At 34.0% G+C, this 13,340-nt stretch overlaps 1 protein-coding gene across 5 annotated transcripts in view; it reads right to left on the bottom strand.

Moving 5' to 3' along the window:
- The window catches only part of TRDMT1 (tRNA aspartic acid methyltransferase 1), a 72,832-nt gene that overhangs the window by 23,515 nt on the left and 35,977 nt on the right, over nt 1-13,340 (bottom strand). For 4 of the 5 annotated variants that reach the window (XM_024254139.3, XM_024254141.3, XM_054522003.2 and 1 more), the window contains one exon: nt 6,466-6,575. The exons of the other annotated variant lie outside the window; for it this stretch is intronic. In XM_024254139.3, the coding sequence (XP_024109907.2) occupies nt 6,466-6,575 (110 nt within the window). The remainder of the gene's footprint in view (nt 1-6,465; nt 6,576-13,340) is intronic. 5 annotated transcript variants of the gene reach the window in all.

The following is a 13,340-nucleotide window of genomic DNA, read 5'->3' on the forward strand; positions in this document are numbered from 1 at the left end:
CACTAAATTGAACCATTCACAACTTATTTAACCTGGTATTCTAGGTCAATGAAAGTGTATTTGTATTAAATAAAGTAGTCATGGAAATACACAGGTTATTTTTAATGACTAAATATTTTAAAGCCAATGGAAATTGATTTTTTACATTATATGACTATACAAGTTAAGGAAAATACTTTTGCTTTCAGATAATATTAGATCAAGTTAGTGTGCTAACACTGTTCATCCTGTATTGACTGGCAGGTGTATTTGTCCCTCTGCCTGCCTTATTGCTTATTTTCTCAGAAAGTTTTCTGGCTATTCTTAAACTTAATTTTCATTTGAACTTTAGGAAGAACTTGGCAGATTAGAAAACAACAACTTTTGACTATTTTATTGAAGTTATAGTGAAAGAGAGCCAATATTTTTACAATATTCAGCCATCCTATCCAAGACCACAGTACGCTTTCATCATTTTTCAAGTCTCTTTAACTCCCATGTGAGTTATATAGATTTCTTGTTATATAGATTCTTGTGTTGTTACTAAAAATAGGAACTTTCTCCTATTATGGTTTCTAGTAGGTTTTTGTTAGTATATAGTATGCTATAGGTTAGCATGTTTTTGTAGACAGCCTCCTTATTAAAGCACTAATTGTTCCTCATATACTATTTTTGCTTAACTTGTTGGTGTTTCCGGCATACTCAATCACATTTTTAAGTCTTTATTTCTATTTATATGATATTTCTCTGTGTAAGTACATTAGTTAACAGATCCATAACAATATCAAGTAATAGTGCTAATGGTGGACATCCTTGTCTTTTTATTATTTTAATGAGAATACTTTTAAAGTTTCACCATTTGGTATGTTACTAGATTTAGACGTGTGTGTGTGTAGTCAAGGTCTCAGGCAACCAGGCCAGCAGTCATGCTCTTAACATTTGCATTCTTAGTCCCAGAGCCTTTATTCTGAGGTCTCCTTGTTTGAGGCCTTGAGCAGAACTTCTCTGCCAAGGCCTCCTTATGTGGGGAGGTGTGGGAAACCCTGAAGACACTGAAGACACCTGAAGAGTGTGCCATTCTGACTCAGTCCCCAGCACTTTTCCACTGCTAGCCCTCCCTGCTTTCCCTTCCTTTAAGGCCAAGATTCCCTCAACACTGAGAGGGCCCTCACATATACACTGATCCATGGGTAAATGGAACCGGGAGAGTGGCATTGTCTCTGCTTTTAGATTCTTGCCAGTAACACCACCGTAAGTGAGTGAAGGCTTAACTCTTTCGTTTTTGGTTTGTGGCCTTAATCAGCTACTATAACACTCTTGACAGCTGAGCTTTCTCTTTCCCATCTCTGCTGAGACCCTTACAATAACACTGAATAATGTCCTAAAAAATTGATAGTTTCATTTATCTGCAAAGACATATTTTTTGTGTCTCACTGCCTCTTCCCACTGCGATTACATTATTATTTCTACACTGCAAAGCTTTACAACATTTTCACCTATTTTCTAACCATAGTTTTCCCCCTAACATGGCAGCTTCACTCCTGGGTTTTCTACTTTGATTCATCTCTTCCTCAGCTAGATGAAGTGATGCAGTCATCTGTTCCAGAAGGGCTCATGGATGTTATATTGTAAATTTCATTCTAGAAAAATTTTTATCTATTTTCATTAAGAGTTTTTGTTCCACTGGAGTCATTCTCTTCTTCAGAGGCATTAATGATATTTATCATGGATCACTCTGTCTTCAGTAGCTATCATTTACTCTACAGTATGTAACTGGAGAAAGTGAAGAAAGAGAACAGAGATTATTTTTGAAGCATTAATGGTCAAAACCCCCAAATTTGATGAAAATTATAAATAAGAAAAGCACCACGAGGTCCAAGCACTACAAAAAGAAAAACATAAAGAGCACATCAAAATAAAACTTTTCAAAACATGTGATAAAGATAAAATCTTAAATGTAGACAGAGAAAGACACAATATATTAACAGGAATGAAAACAGAAATTATTACAGACCTTAAGTCAGAAATTAAGTAACCCAGATAACACTGGAAAGTATTAAAAGAAAACAAACAGATTTTTACAAAAATATCTTTCAAAATGAATGCAATCAAAGATTCAGTGGGCCAGGCACAGTGGCTCATGCCTGTAATCCCAGCACTTTGAGAGGCTGATGTGGGAGGATCAGTTGAGCCCAAGAGTTTGAGACCAGCCTTGGCAACATAGTGAGACCCTGCCTCTCCAAAAAAGAAAAAAAAAATCAGTAAAAATTATATTTCACAATGAAGACAAAATAAAACACTTTTTTACTCAAAAGCACCAAGGTAATTTGTCCCTTTCCACATATAGCCAACAAGAGACACTAAAAAAGGTTTTTCAGGAAGAAGAAAAATTATATCACATGCAAACTTTGATTTAAAACACAAGGATAAAAAGTGCTGAAAATTGTAGATATATAGATAAATGTAAAAGACTTTTTGTGCTTTTTAAAAGTTCTTTAATAGATATTTGACTACTTAATCCAAAAAATAGTAACAATGTATGTTGGTGCCTATAACATTTGTAGCAGTAAAATACAAGACAAAATATTAAAATAGACCAGTAGGGGAAATTGGAGGAATACTGTTAAAATTTAAACATAAAGTGGTATAATGTTATTTGAAGGCAGGCTTCCACAAGTAATAGATGCATATTGCAAACCCTAGAGAATCCAATAAGAAAATAAAACAAAGATAGATATAGATTATAGATATTTAAAAAGAAATTTCAGTTTACATTGAATAAATATTATGACTAATTGTGTTTAAAAAGACATTAGTGAAGAATAATGAATTTTTTAAAAATCCAAATAGGCAAGAACAGAGGAATAAAGAAACAAAAGACAGATTAGAAAAATAGAAAACAAGTAACAAGGTAGTTAAATTAAGCTCAACCATATTGTAACAAGATTAAATGTAAATGTTACAAGACTCCAATTAAAAGGCAGAGATTATTAGAATGAGTAAGAAAAAAGATCCAACTATATTCTGTCTACGATAAGCCTAACTTAAATATAAAAACATAATTAGGGTAAGATTAAAAGGATGAAAGTATATGTGCAAACATTAACAAATAGCCTCAGTAAACTTAAAGCAATTTAAAAAGTTAAATTCATAAACACCTTCCCCCCAAAAAAACAAAACCCCAGGACCAAGAGGCTTTACTAACAAAATTCTATCAAATGTTTATAGAGGAACTAATATCTGTTCCTCACAAACTCTTCCAGAAAATATGAGACTACTATTATCCTAATACTGAAACCATACTAAAACATTATGAAGAAACCACAAAAAAAACACTATGCAGGTAAATGCAAACATTCTTAATAAAATACTAGCAAACTGGATCCAGTACTACATTAAAAAGATGATTCATCATGACTAAGTAGGATTTATTCCAGAAATGCAAGATTGATTTAATATTCATAAAAGTAATTAATATAGTTACCATATTAAAGCATTAAAATGAAAAATAATATAGTCACATCAAAAGATTCAGAAAACACATTTGACAAAATTCAACACCAATTCATAATAAAAAATCTCAGAAATCAGATGTTAAGGGAACTTTTTTAACCTGATAATAGGCACCTATGAAAAACTACACCACCACACTAAATGATAAATGACTAAATACTCCACTCCTAACATTTGGAAAAAAGCAAAGATATCCACCTTAACCCTTTTTATTTAACATTGTACAACAGATCCCAGACAATGCAATAAGATAAGAAAGAAAAGTCACAAATTGAAAGGGGAAAAGTAAAATTGTCTTTCAGACAATATAATTGCATATGGAGAAAATCCTTTAAAAATTCATATTAAAGCTAGCAGGACTAATAAGTGAATATAGAAGACACAGGATACAAAGCAATAAACAAAAATAAGTATATTTTTTATATGCTAGCAACAAACTATTGGAAAATGAATTTTAAAAAGACTCACCTATAATAGCACCAAACCCCAAAAATATTTAGGGAAAAATTAACCAACATATGTGTGAGACTTATATACTAAGTATTAGAAAACATTGCTGATAAAAACTAAAGAAGACCTAAATAAAAGGAGATACCATATTTGTGCATTGGAAGACTCTATTTTATTAGGATGTCAGTTCTCCCAAAATGAATCAGTGCAATTTCAATCAAATTTTTTTTTTAGAAATTGGCAAAATGATCCTAATATTTACACAGAAGTGTAAAGAACAGTGTAGCCAAAATAACTTAGAAAAAGAGAAACAAAAGTTCAAGAACTTAACACTGCCTGAATTTAATACATACTATAAAGCTATGGCAATCAAAACAGTGTTACTGGTATAATAATAAACATAAATACTACTGAAGAGAGAGTTCAGAAATAGACCACACATACATGATTTTTTAAAATAAAGGCATCAAAGAAATTGATTAGGGAAAGGACATTCTTTTCAGTAAATGGTTCTGGGACGATGTTATGTCCCCTTGTAAGAAAACAAATAAATCTTGACCCATACCTCACAATCTACACAAAAAAGTAACCTTAAATGTTCAAAGACCTAAATGAAAAACTAAAACTATAAAATTTCAGAAAACAGGAGAAAAATTGAGTAAGCAAAGATTTCTTAGGACACAAAAAACATGTCCTCTACAAGAAAAAAAAAAAAAAAAGGTAACATCTGTGTTTTGACAGACATAGTTAAGGAAATAAAAAGAAAAGCTACAGAATTGGAGAAGATATTTGTTATGCATATTTCTGACAACTTAAATCCAGAAAAGATAAACAACACTTACAATTAAATAATAATAATACAAACACCCAAATAATAAAAATTGGGGAAGAAATTTATTGACAGAGAAGATATACAAATTGCCAATAAGCACATAAAAAGATACTCAACCTCATTAGTCATCAGGGAAATGCAAATTAAAAACCATAATACCACTACATGCTCACTAAAATGGCTAAAATTTAAAAGACCAGCAATATCAAATGTTGGCAAGGATGTGAAATTTCTCAGTTAAACATTAATAGTGACAATGTAAAATGGTAAAAACACTTCAAAAACTTGGAAAATTTGGTATTTTCTCATAAAGTTTAACAGATGTAGGTATTTATCTACAATAAATGAAAACTAAGATCCACACAGATTTGTACATATATGTTCATTGCAACTTTACCTGTAATGGTAAAAAACTAGAAACTACTTAAATGTCTATAATAATGTGAATACATACACATATTGTAGTATATGATATTCTATTGTACAAAATATTACTCAACAATAAAAAAGAGCAAACTATTGATATACAACAAAACATGATGAATTCCAAAACCATCAACACTAAACAAAAGCAGTTCCACTCAAAAGAATTACACTTTTATGATTTTATCTGTGATACACTAGGAAGGGAAAACTTAATCCATAATGAAAGGAAGCAGATCCATTGTCGCCTGGGTTGGGGTTGGAGACTGACAGAAATGTGGCACTAAGAACAATTTAGCATGATGGATATGTTCTAAGTCTTGATTGTGGTGGTGGTAGTTACACAGTTAATGACTGAGTCGAAACTCAAACTGCCCACTTAAAATTACATACAATAAACTACATGTTTATTGCATGTAAGTTATGAGAAATTCCATGAGAAATTTGTTTGTAAAATTTTTCATGATAAATTAGGAGAAACAACACAATTTCTTTCTTTTTTTTTTTTTGTGACAAAGTCGACCAGGCTGGAGTACGGTGGCGCGATCTCGGCTCACTGCAACCTCCGCCTCCTGTGTTCAAGTGATTCTCCTGCCTCAGCCTCCCGGGTAGCTAGGACTACAGGCATGTGCCACCACACCTGGCTAATTTTTGTATTTTTAGTAGAGACCAGGTTTCGCTATGTCAGCCAGGCTGGTCTTGAACTCGTGACTTCGTGATCCACCTGCCTCGGCCTCCCAAAGTGCTGGCATTACAGGCGTCAGCCACCACGCCCAGCCAATTTCACATTATTTAAAAAATAACTCAACATAAATCAGTGTTTCAATACTTGGGCTGAAGTCACCACGGGTGAAAAAGGTTAACCTTGACAGGTTTGCTAAAATAAGAAGCATTCAGTAATAGCCAATGATTTTCTCCCTTGTTCTTACTGCATGCTATATATATTGCATAAGTATTTAATAAAAGTAAATACTTTTTCGAAGTTCAATATCACCACAGAACCAAGCATTTAGAAGTCAAGCATATCCTTACTTTTCAATTATTTCTCTGAGAGACCAAAATATTGATCTCCCTGTCTGTAGCTGGGCTTTTTTTTTAAAAGCATGCTATCTTCTGATAGGATACAAAATGTTAATTCCCTTCTCCTGAACTCTTAAATTTATATATGCTTTATCTTCCAATTAAGCCAGCGGAAACCAGTATTAGGCAGTGTTTTTCAATCACATTTCCCTTGCTACATACTTATTAAAACAATGACAATTACTCACTTCAATTGTCTTGGCAAGTAACTGTGTGTGAGGAAAATTATACTTGTATACTTCATTAGCGACAGTGTTGACATCAATGGCAGCCACCACTTGTGCAGGTATACAGCTTTCTGTAATGATAAATGGAATATCTTGAAAAGAAAAGTCCTTAAGTTCATTATAGAAAGAAATCAAAATAGCAGAATTTAGTAATCCATTTCCTTATTTCCTCATTTATTAGCCTCATCTCAGACTGTCAGTGGAAGGTCAGGCCTGGGGAAGCCAGGCAAGAAGTGAAATATTTGAACACGGACTTCCGGTTCATCTCTCTAAACAGCATTCCAATGCTAAAGATAAGATTTAAATATTTTAGCGCTTACCTCTTATATTTGCTTTCCTCCCTCATTAAGAGACACACTTATAAGTCAAATAGAAAGTTTTCCTAAGTTAAAAAAACCAAAAGTTGAAAAGTGAGATATATTCTAAAAACCCTATGATTTGGAACTTTATATAAATAAACTACCATTTGTTCTGCACCTTCTCACATTAATACAAAGTTGCTTCACAGTACCATTGAAAATGCTTTAATTTTTTTTTTTAGTAACAGCTTTATTGAGATGTAATTCACATTTGACAAAATTCACCCAATTAGAGCTTACATAAGTTTTTAAATGAGATGAACAATTAATTGGTATCCAAATGTAAATGGTTCATTTACCAACATTTTAAATGTTGACAGACCAGGAGAGAATATAAGAAGAATAAGGGAAATAATTATAAAGGAACGCCTTCACTGCCTTTCTGTCTTGCTGGTGAAAAAAACCATTTTCAAAATGTTTTCAGATTCAGAGAATTCCAGCATATTCTTTAATGTTAGCCAAAATTGCAACTCCACAATTGTAGCAGTAGCTATATTTTACAATGATCACTCTCTTTCCCCAAATATGTATAAAACCAATTATGTGCATGCCCTGACCCAAGTCAGGAGAAAGTGTGAAGTTTTAAAAATAAAAGTATTTGAGACTTAAGAAAATCATCAGAGAAAGCAATACAATATTACATAGTAGATCCAAGTAGCCAATTCTTTAATACCACTAGCTGATTAATAGTTAGCTGATTAGCTTATCCCAAATATCAAAAAAGGAAAAAAAAAAAAAAAAAAAAGAATGGTGTGACGAACTAGGACTCATGCAGCAGGCACCCGGAAATAAAAGCAGACCACAGGAGACACGGCAAAGAGAAAGGCTCACACACGCTCAGAAAACAATCATCACCTTCCACTGAGGCCTAGAAGAGATGAGGCCAGGAATAAAAGAAAGGCACAAATGTCTCCAGGGATTTATACTAAATGGCTGATAGGCTCAAGACACTCAGCAGGTACCCTGCTGAAAAGTAAGATCCCCTGCATGCTGCAAACTTGGTGGTCTAATTAGTAATGCCATAGACAGCTGCCTCTTCTGCATTTAAATGCAATAACTAGTTACTGGCCTTAGTATAAAATAAATTTAAGGTTATAAATTATATCTGTTAAAGCCATCAGATCTTGAAACATACATCAAGAAGGCTTCTAAACAAAAGAAAATATTAATATATAAGGATCAATTTGCAAACACAAAACTATCATAATTCAAGTCAAGAATTAAGCTACTACTAATCACTGTAAGAGAGCTGAAAATTAAATAAACTTCATTGTACTATTTTACTGTTTTGTTAAATATGTTGTAATCAGCATGATGTAGCCTGCTTGTATTTCCACCATATATGAAGCAAACTGGGATTGCCTGATATCGATTAATAGGACTTGTATCTTTTTTTTCAGGCAGAGTGAAAACGTACAGTGATGTGCTGAATCTGTACTGTAATCAATAATTAATTTTATGTTCTTGTGTTATATGCCTGGAGGTCACAAAAACTGACGAAAATCAACTGCCAAATGAGTATTCCATATGGTGATCCAAAAACTGAAGAACTGAAAGTTCTTTCTCAGGAAAGAATAGATTTTCAAAGCCAATAAGCAAATGCACTGTTTGCATGGATTGATGCACATATTTTACACTGTTATAAAATTAGGACCTACTGCATAACTTAAAAAGTTATTTCCATTAAGAGAAATGGATGTACTAAGATATTACTGACAATAATTCAACTTGCCTTTTCAAAATAGAATTGGGGGGCGGTTATTGTTTCTAAGGAAAAGGTTAAACTTACAGATAAGTTTTAAAAAGCAAACCTGTCAATTCTATCAAAATCTTAACTTGAATTCCAAAGACTAGTTGTCTTGATATTTCTTAGTATACAGTTTAAATCTATAATCTCCAAAATTCTTTACTTTTAAGTTACATATATAGATTTTGAAAATGTATAATTAAAAATGTCAAAGTGAATATAGTTCTATAGAATTTTGCCTATGTGAGCTCCATCACTTGAGTGATCCAAGAGTAGTAATTCTCAAAAAGGAGGCAGAATTTGGGAAAGGGATTCGTGAGTATCTTTTCATTGAAACAGACGAAGAGGATGTGTTTTCAGTACTTTGACGTATTACTTTGCCTAGACTTTATTCATGATATTTCAGTTATTATTCAGGATTTCATATTTATTAACAGGAAGCCTGATTTTAAAAAAAGAAGGTGAGATATCCTACTTAGAGAAACACGATTATTTTATTTATTTATGTATTTATTTTTTGAGATAGTGTCTCACTCTGTTACCCAGGCTGGAGTTCAGTGGCATGATCTCGGCTCACTGCAACCTCCACCTCTCAGGTTCAAGCAATTTGATTCTCCTGCCTCAGTCTCCAGAGTAACAGAAACTACCGACACGTGCCACCACACCCAGCTAATTTCTGTATTTTTAGTAGGCACAGGGTTTCACCATGTTGGCCAGGCTGGTCTCGAACTCCTGACCTCAAATGATCTGCCTGCCTCAGCCTTCCCAAGTGCTAGGATTACAGGTCTGAGCCACGACACTTGGCTGAGAAACACAGTACAAATTATTTTAAAAGGTCGTCAGATTGGCTCCGAAAGGAAATACATAAGGACATCACACTTCCATTTATATGAGGACTAAATTTAAAAGGTAGATTTAGTTATTTCAAGAGAGACTTCTAGGTAAGATGTTAGAAATGTCACTGAGGATACATACATAATTCTTGCTTTCAATATGCTTCTTACCAAAATAGATAAGAAACACACACACATACACACTTTGAATAGCAATACTTTCTTTTTCTGATGATTCTTTCTGGAAAAGCTGTAGGGAAGAACTTTTTGTTGGTAGTAGTGAAAAGCTTTACAAGTTCACACTCTTCTTGACTTTCCTAACCAAATAAATAAAAAAATTTAACTGTTCTTGTGCAGTTATTAATGTGGGAAAAAAATCAATATTTACAAAATGTAAATGCAAATGTAAAAAATGTAAATGTAAAGATGTTATGTTAGATAATATAATGCAGTTTGAAGTTTTGAGGAGGACCTTGAGAAAGAAAATTAAGGCATAACCAGTCCACTTTGAAATAAGGAAAGAAATTTTTAAAATTCTATTCCTTCTTTATTATTTATTTTCTAATCTATATCTCATATAGGTGAGTAACTACTGAATTACTCATTATACTCACACCTGAGACATTTAATCAGTTATGTTAACACTGACATCTAGTTGTAAGATGAAAGATCAGTTGAATACATCCAATGTCCTTTCATTCAAAGTGCTGGCTTAGTTAGGAATAAAAGTACTAAAGAACGTACAGATCTATAAGGATCTGAACTTAAAATTGCTGCCAAATGTTTTATCACTATTAGTAAAGTATATTGCTTGGTTCTTTTTAAAAGTTCTTGTATTTTGCTGGGTGAGGTGGCTCACACCTGTAATCCCAGCACTTTGGGAAGCCAAGGAGGGCGCACCATTTGAGGTTCGGAGTTTGAGACCAGCCTGGCCAAAATAGTGAAACTCCATCTCTACTAAAAATACAAAAATTAGCCAGGCATGGTGGCACGTGCCTGTAATCCCAGCTACTCAGGAGGCTGAAGCAGGAGAATTGCTCGAACTCTGGAGGCGGCGGGTGCAGTGAGCTGAGATTGCACCATTGCACTCCAGCCTAGATGACAGAATGAGACTCTGTCTCGGAAAAAAAAAAAAAATTTCTTGCATTTTAAAAATTGCTGATAAATTATTTCCAAGAATAAAATAAAAAATACATTAAAAATATTTTTCAAAGATCCAATTTCCTTAGAAAGTTTCCATAGTCAGCTAATAGTCAAAAAAAAATTTACTTTGTGTCAAGACATACCTTAGATTATTATTGTTACTAACACCCAACTAAATATAAGAGACCACCAGCCAAAATATGGATAGGAACTGCTGGGATCTACGAAATTATCACGTCCTTGACACTGTATCTTAGGAGAATTTATTTTTCAACAAAATACCAAAAGACATACCAGAGCCAGAGAAGTGGTGTAAGAGAGAAATAGGCAAATTAATGTAAAAAAAAGGAGCACACTGAAGGAATTTACAAGGAATGGAAAAGAAAGATGTTATGTCAGATAGTATAATGCAATTTGGAGTTTTGAGGAGGACCTTGAGAAAAAAAATTAAGGCATGAATAATCTTTCCGGAATGTCTCTAGGAAAGCCTATTTAAAGTCATGTTAATGTCATGAGGTAGCTAATACAGTTTCCCCAGCCCCTCAACCCACAACTTCGCACCAGGTTTCCTTGGCAGAAGAGAAGAGAAAAAGCAATTTAGTTATCCACTTTCAGCAGGGGCTACAGAAAGGCCACATAGCCCAGCAGTACCCTTAGTCCTGAGGATGCAGGGACCTCAATTTCCAGGGGCATAAACTGGTCTCTAAAAAGCATATAGGTAACGAACGCCTAGGATATAGTAAATGCTCAATAATTATTAAAATTCATATTCACTGCTTGGCATTTATCTGGAATATTATAGATTAAATAGATAAAATAATAATGATAATGATTATTTTAATTAAAATTTAAAAATCAAAATTACAACAATCATTATCATTATTATTAAGGTTAGAAAATTAGACCAGTGACAAAAGCTTAAGACTGATACTGTTCATCTGGGAGATGAATTGCAGGAGAAATATTTTTGAAAGACTTTCAAGTAATGTAAGAAGAGATCTTCACAAACGATAAAAACTAGCTGATTCCAATCTCTACTTTAAAAAAAAAAAAAAAAAAGGAAAAACCGAAAACGGGCTAAAATTTAATCCCAAGAGACTAGTATTGATGGGAAAAGCTTTCCTGACCTTGCTATCAAACCCTAGAATGAAAGAGAGAAATCGGAGGTATTGGGGAAAGGATTTTTTTAACACAGGGCAGAAAAATTTTCTTCCCAGGATATTTATTACTTCTTTTATCCAATTTGGAGGAGGATAGTCCCACTAAGCAAACCTCTAAAGACACTTTCTAGCCCTAATACTCTATGAGCATTTAGGTAAGAAGTGTAGGTCTTCAGATCATCTTTTACTACCTGCCATCATTGACAAAGATCTTGGCCTTTTCACCCTAATTCACTGGATAGAAACTAAAGAACCGATACAAGAGAAATGCTCTTTTATGGTTATGTTTGTCTATTAATTTGCCTTTCCTAGATACTACGTTTAAAATAACTATTAAGGAATAAAAATAGTAAGTCTATAAGTAAACTATGACAAACAATATAAATTTTCTCTTTCTGCCGGGTGTGGTGGCTCATGCCTTTAATCCTAGCACTTTGGGAGGCTGAGGTGGGTGGATCACCTGAGGTCAGCAGTTTGAGACCAGCCTGGCCAACATGGCAAAACCTCGTCTCTACTAAAAATACAAAAAACAGCCAGGCATGGTGGTAGGCACCTGTAATCCCAGCTCCTCGGGGCCTGAGGCAGGAGAATCACTTGAACCTACGGGGTGGAGGTTGCAGTGAGCCGAGATCGTGCCACTTCACTCCAGCCTGGGCAAAAGAGTGGAACTCTGTCTCAAAAAAAAAAAAAATTTCTCTTTCCATATTCGGTACAGAGAAAACCTGATTTGTGGGAATCAACATGAAGTAACATTGCATTAATGCTTAATTTTTTCCTTCTACTTATAACTGTCTATCAGGAGAGAAACTAATATTTCCCAGACAAAGCCGGACGTTAGGTGAAATAGTGCCGTGCCTTTTTTGATGATATCAATCTTCAATTCCCTTGTCAAACTCTCTAGCAATATGCTAAACTCAACACTAAGCAAATGAGTACTTAAGAAACAGTATGAAAGATGGATAGCAAACAACATATTTTTCCTATTATAGAACTCAAGGAACTTCACAATTTCTCCTTAGTGCTCAGTCTCTTTGAAGTAAATTTTACATCAAATTAAAATTTTACTAATGAAATTTTACTAATATGTTTTACTAATGACTCAAAAATATGATTTCTAGTTATACTATCTCTGCAAAAATTATTTGCATATCCCATCATTTATTTCTTCCTGCTCTTCAATAACCAAACATCGAATTTATTCAATGTGGCAATGCACCCTGCTAAAAGGATATCTGCCACCTCTCTACAGCTAGATGCAGCCATGGACTAAGGTCAGACTAATGAGACAGAATAAGTGCATCAGACTCTCAGAGAGTGTTCTATAAAGGAAGAGAGTGGTAGTTCCCTATGCTCTCTGGCCTTTCCACTGGAGGTCTGAAAAGCAGATGTAATGACTTGAGCTCCGTTTGCTGTGACGGACCATGAAGGCTGACCTGTGCACTCTCATCACACTCCAGTTCACTCTACTGTCACATTTTTCCCAGGACAGTGGCTCCCTCACTAGACAACCATGTCTCATTCATATGGGTACTGACACCATGTCTCATTCACATGGGTACTCTCAGCACCCAGGCATTGCAGTAATTGGCACAGA

This window comes from Pongo abelii, chromosome 8, assembly GCF_028885655.2.
Source record: "Pongo abelii isolate AG06213 chromosome 8, NHGRI_mPonAbe1-v2.0_pri, whole genome shotgun sequence".
NCBI classification, from domain to species: domain Eukaryota; kingdom Metazoa; phylum Chordata; class Mammalia; order Primates; family Hominidae; genus Pongo; species Pongo abelii.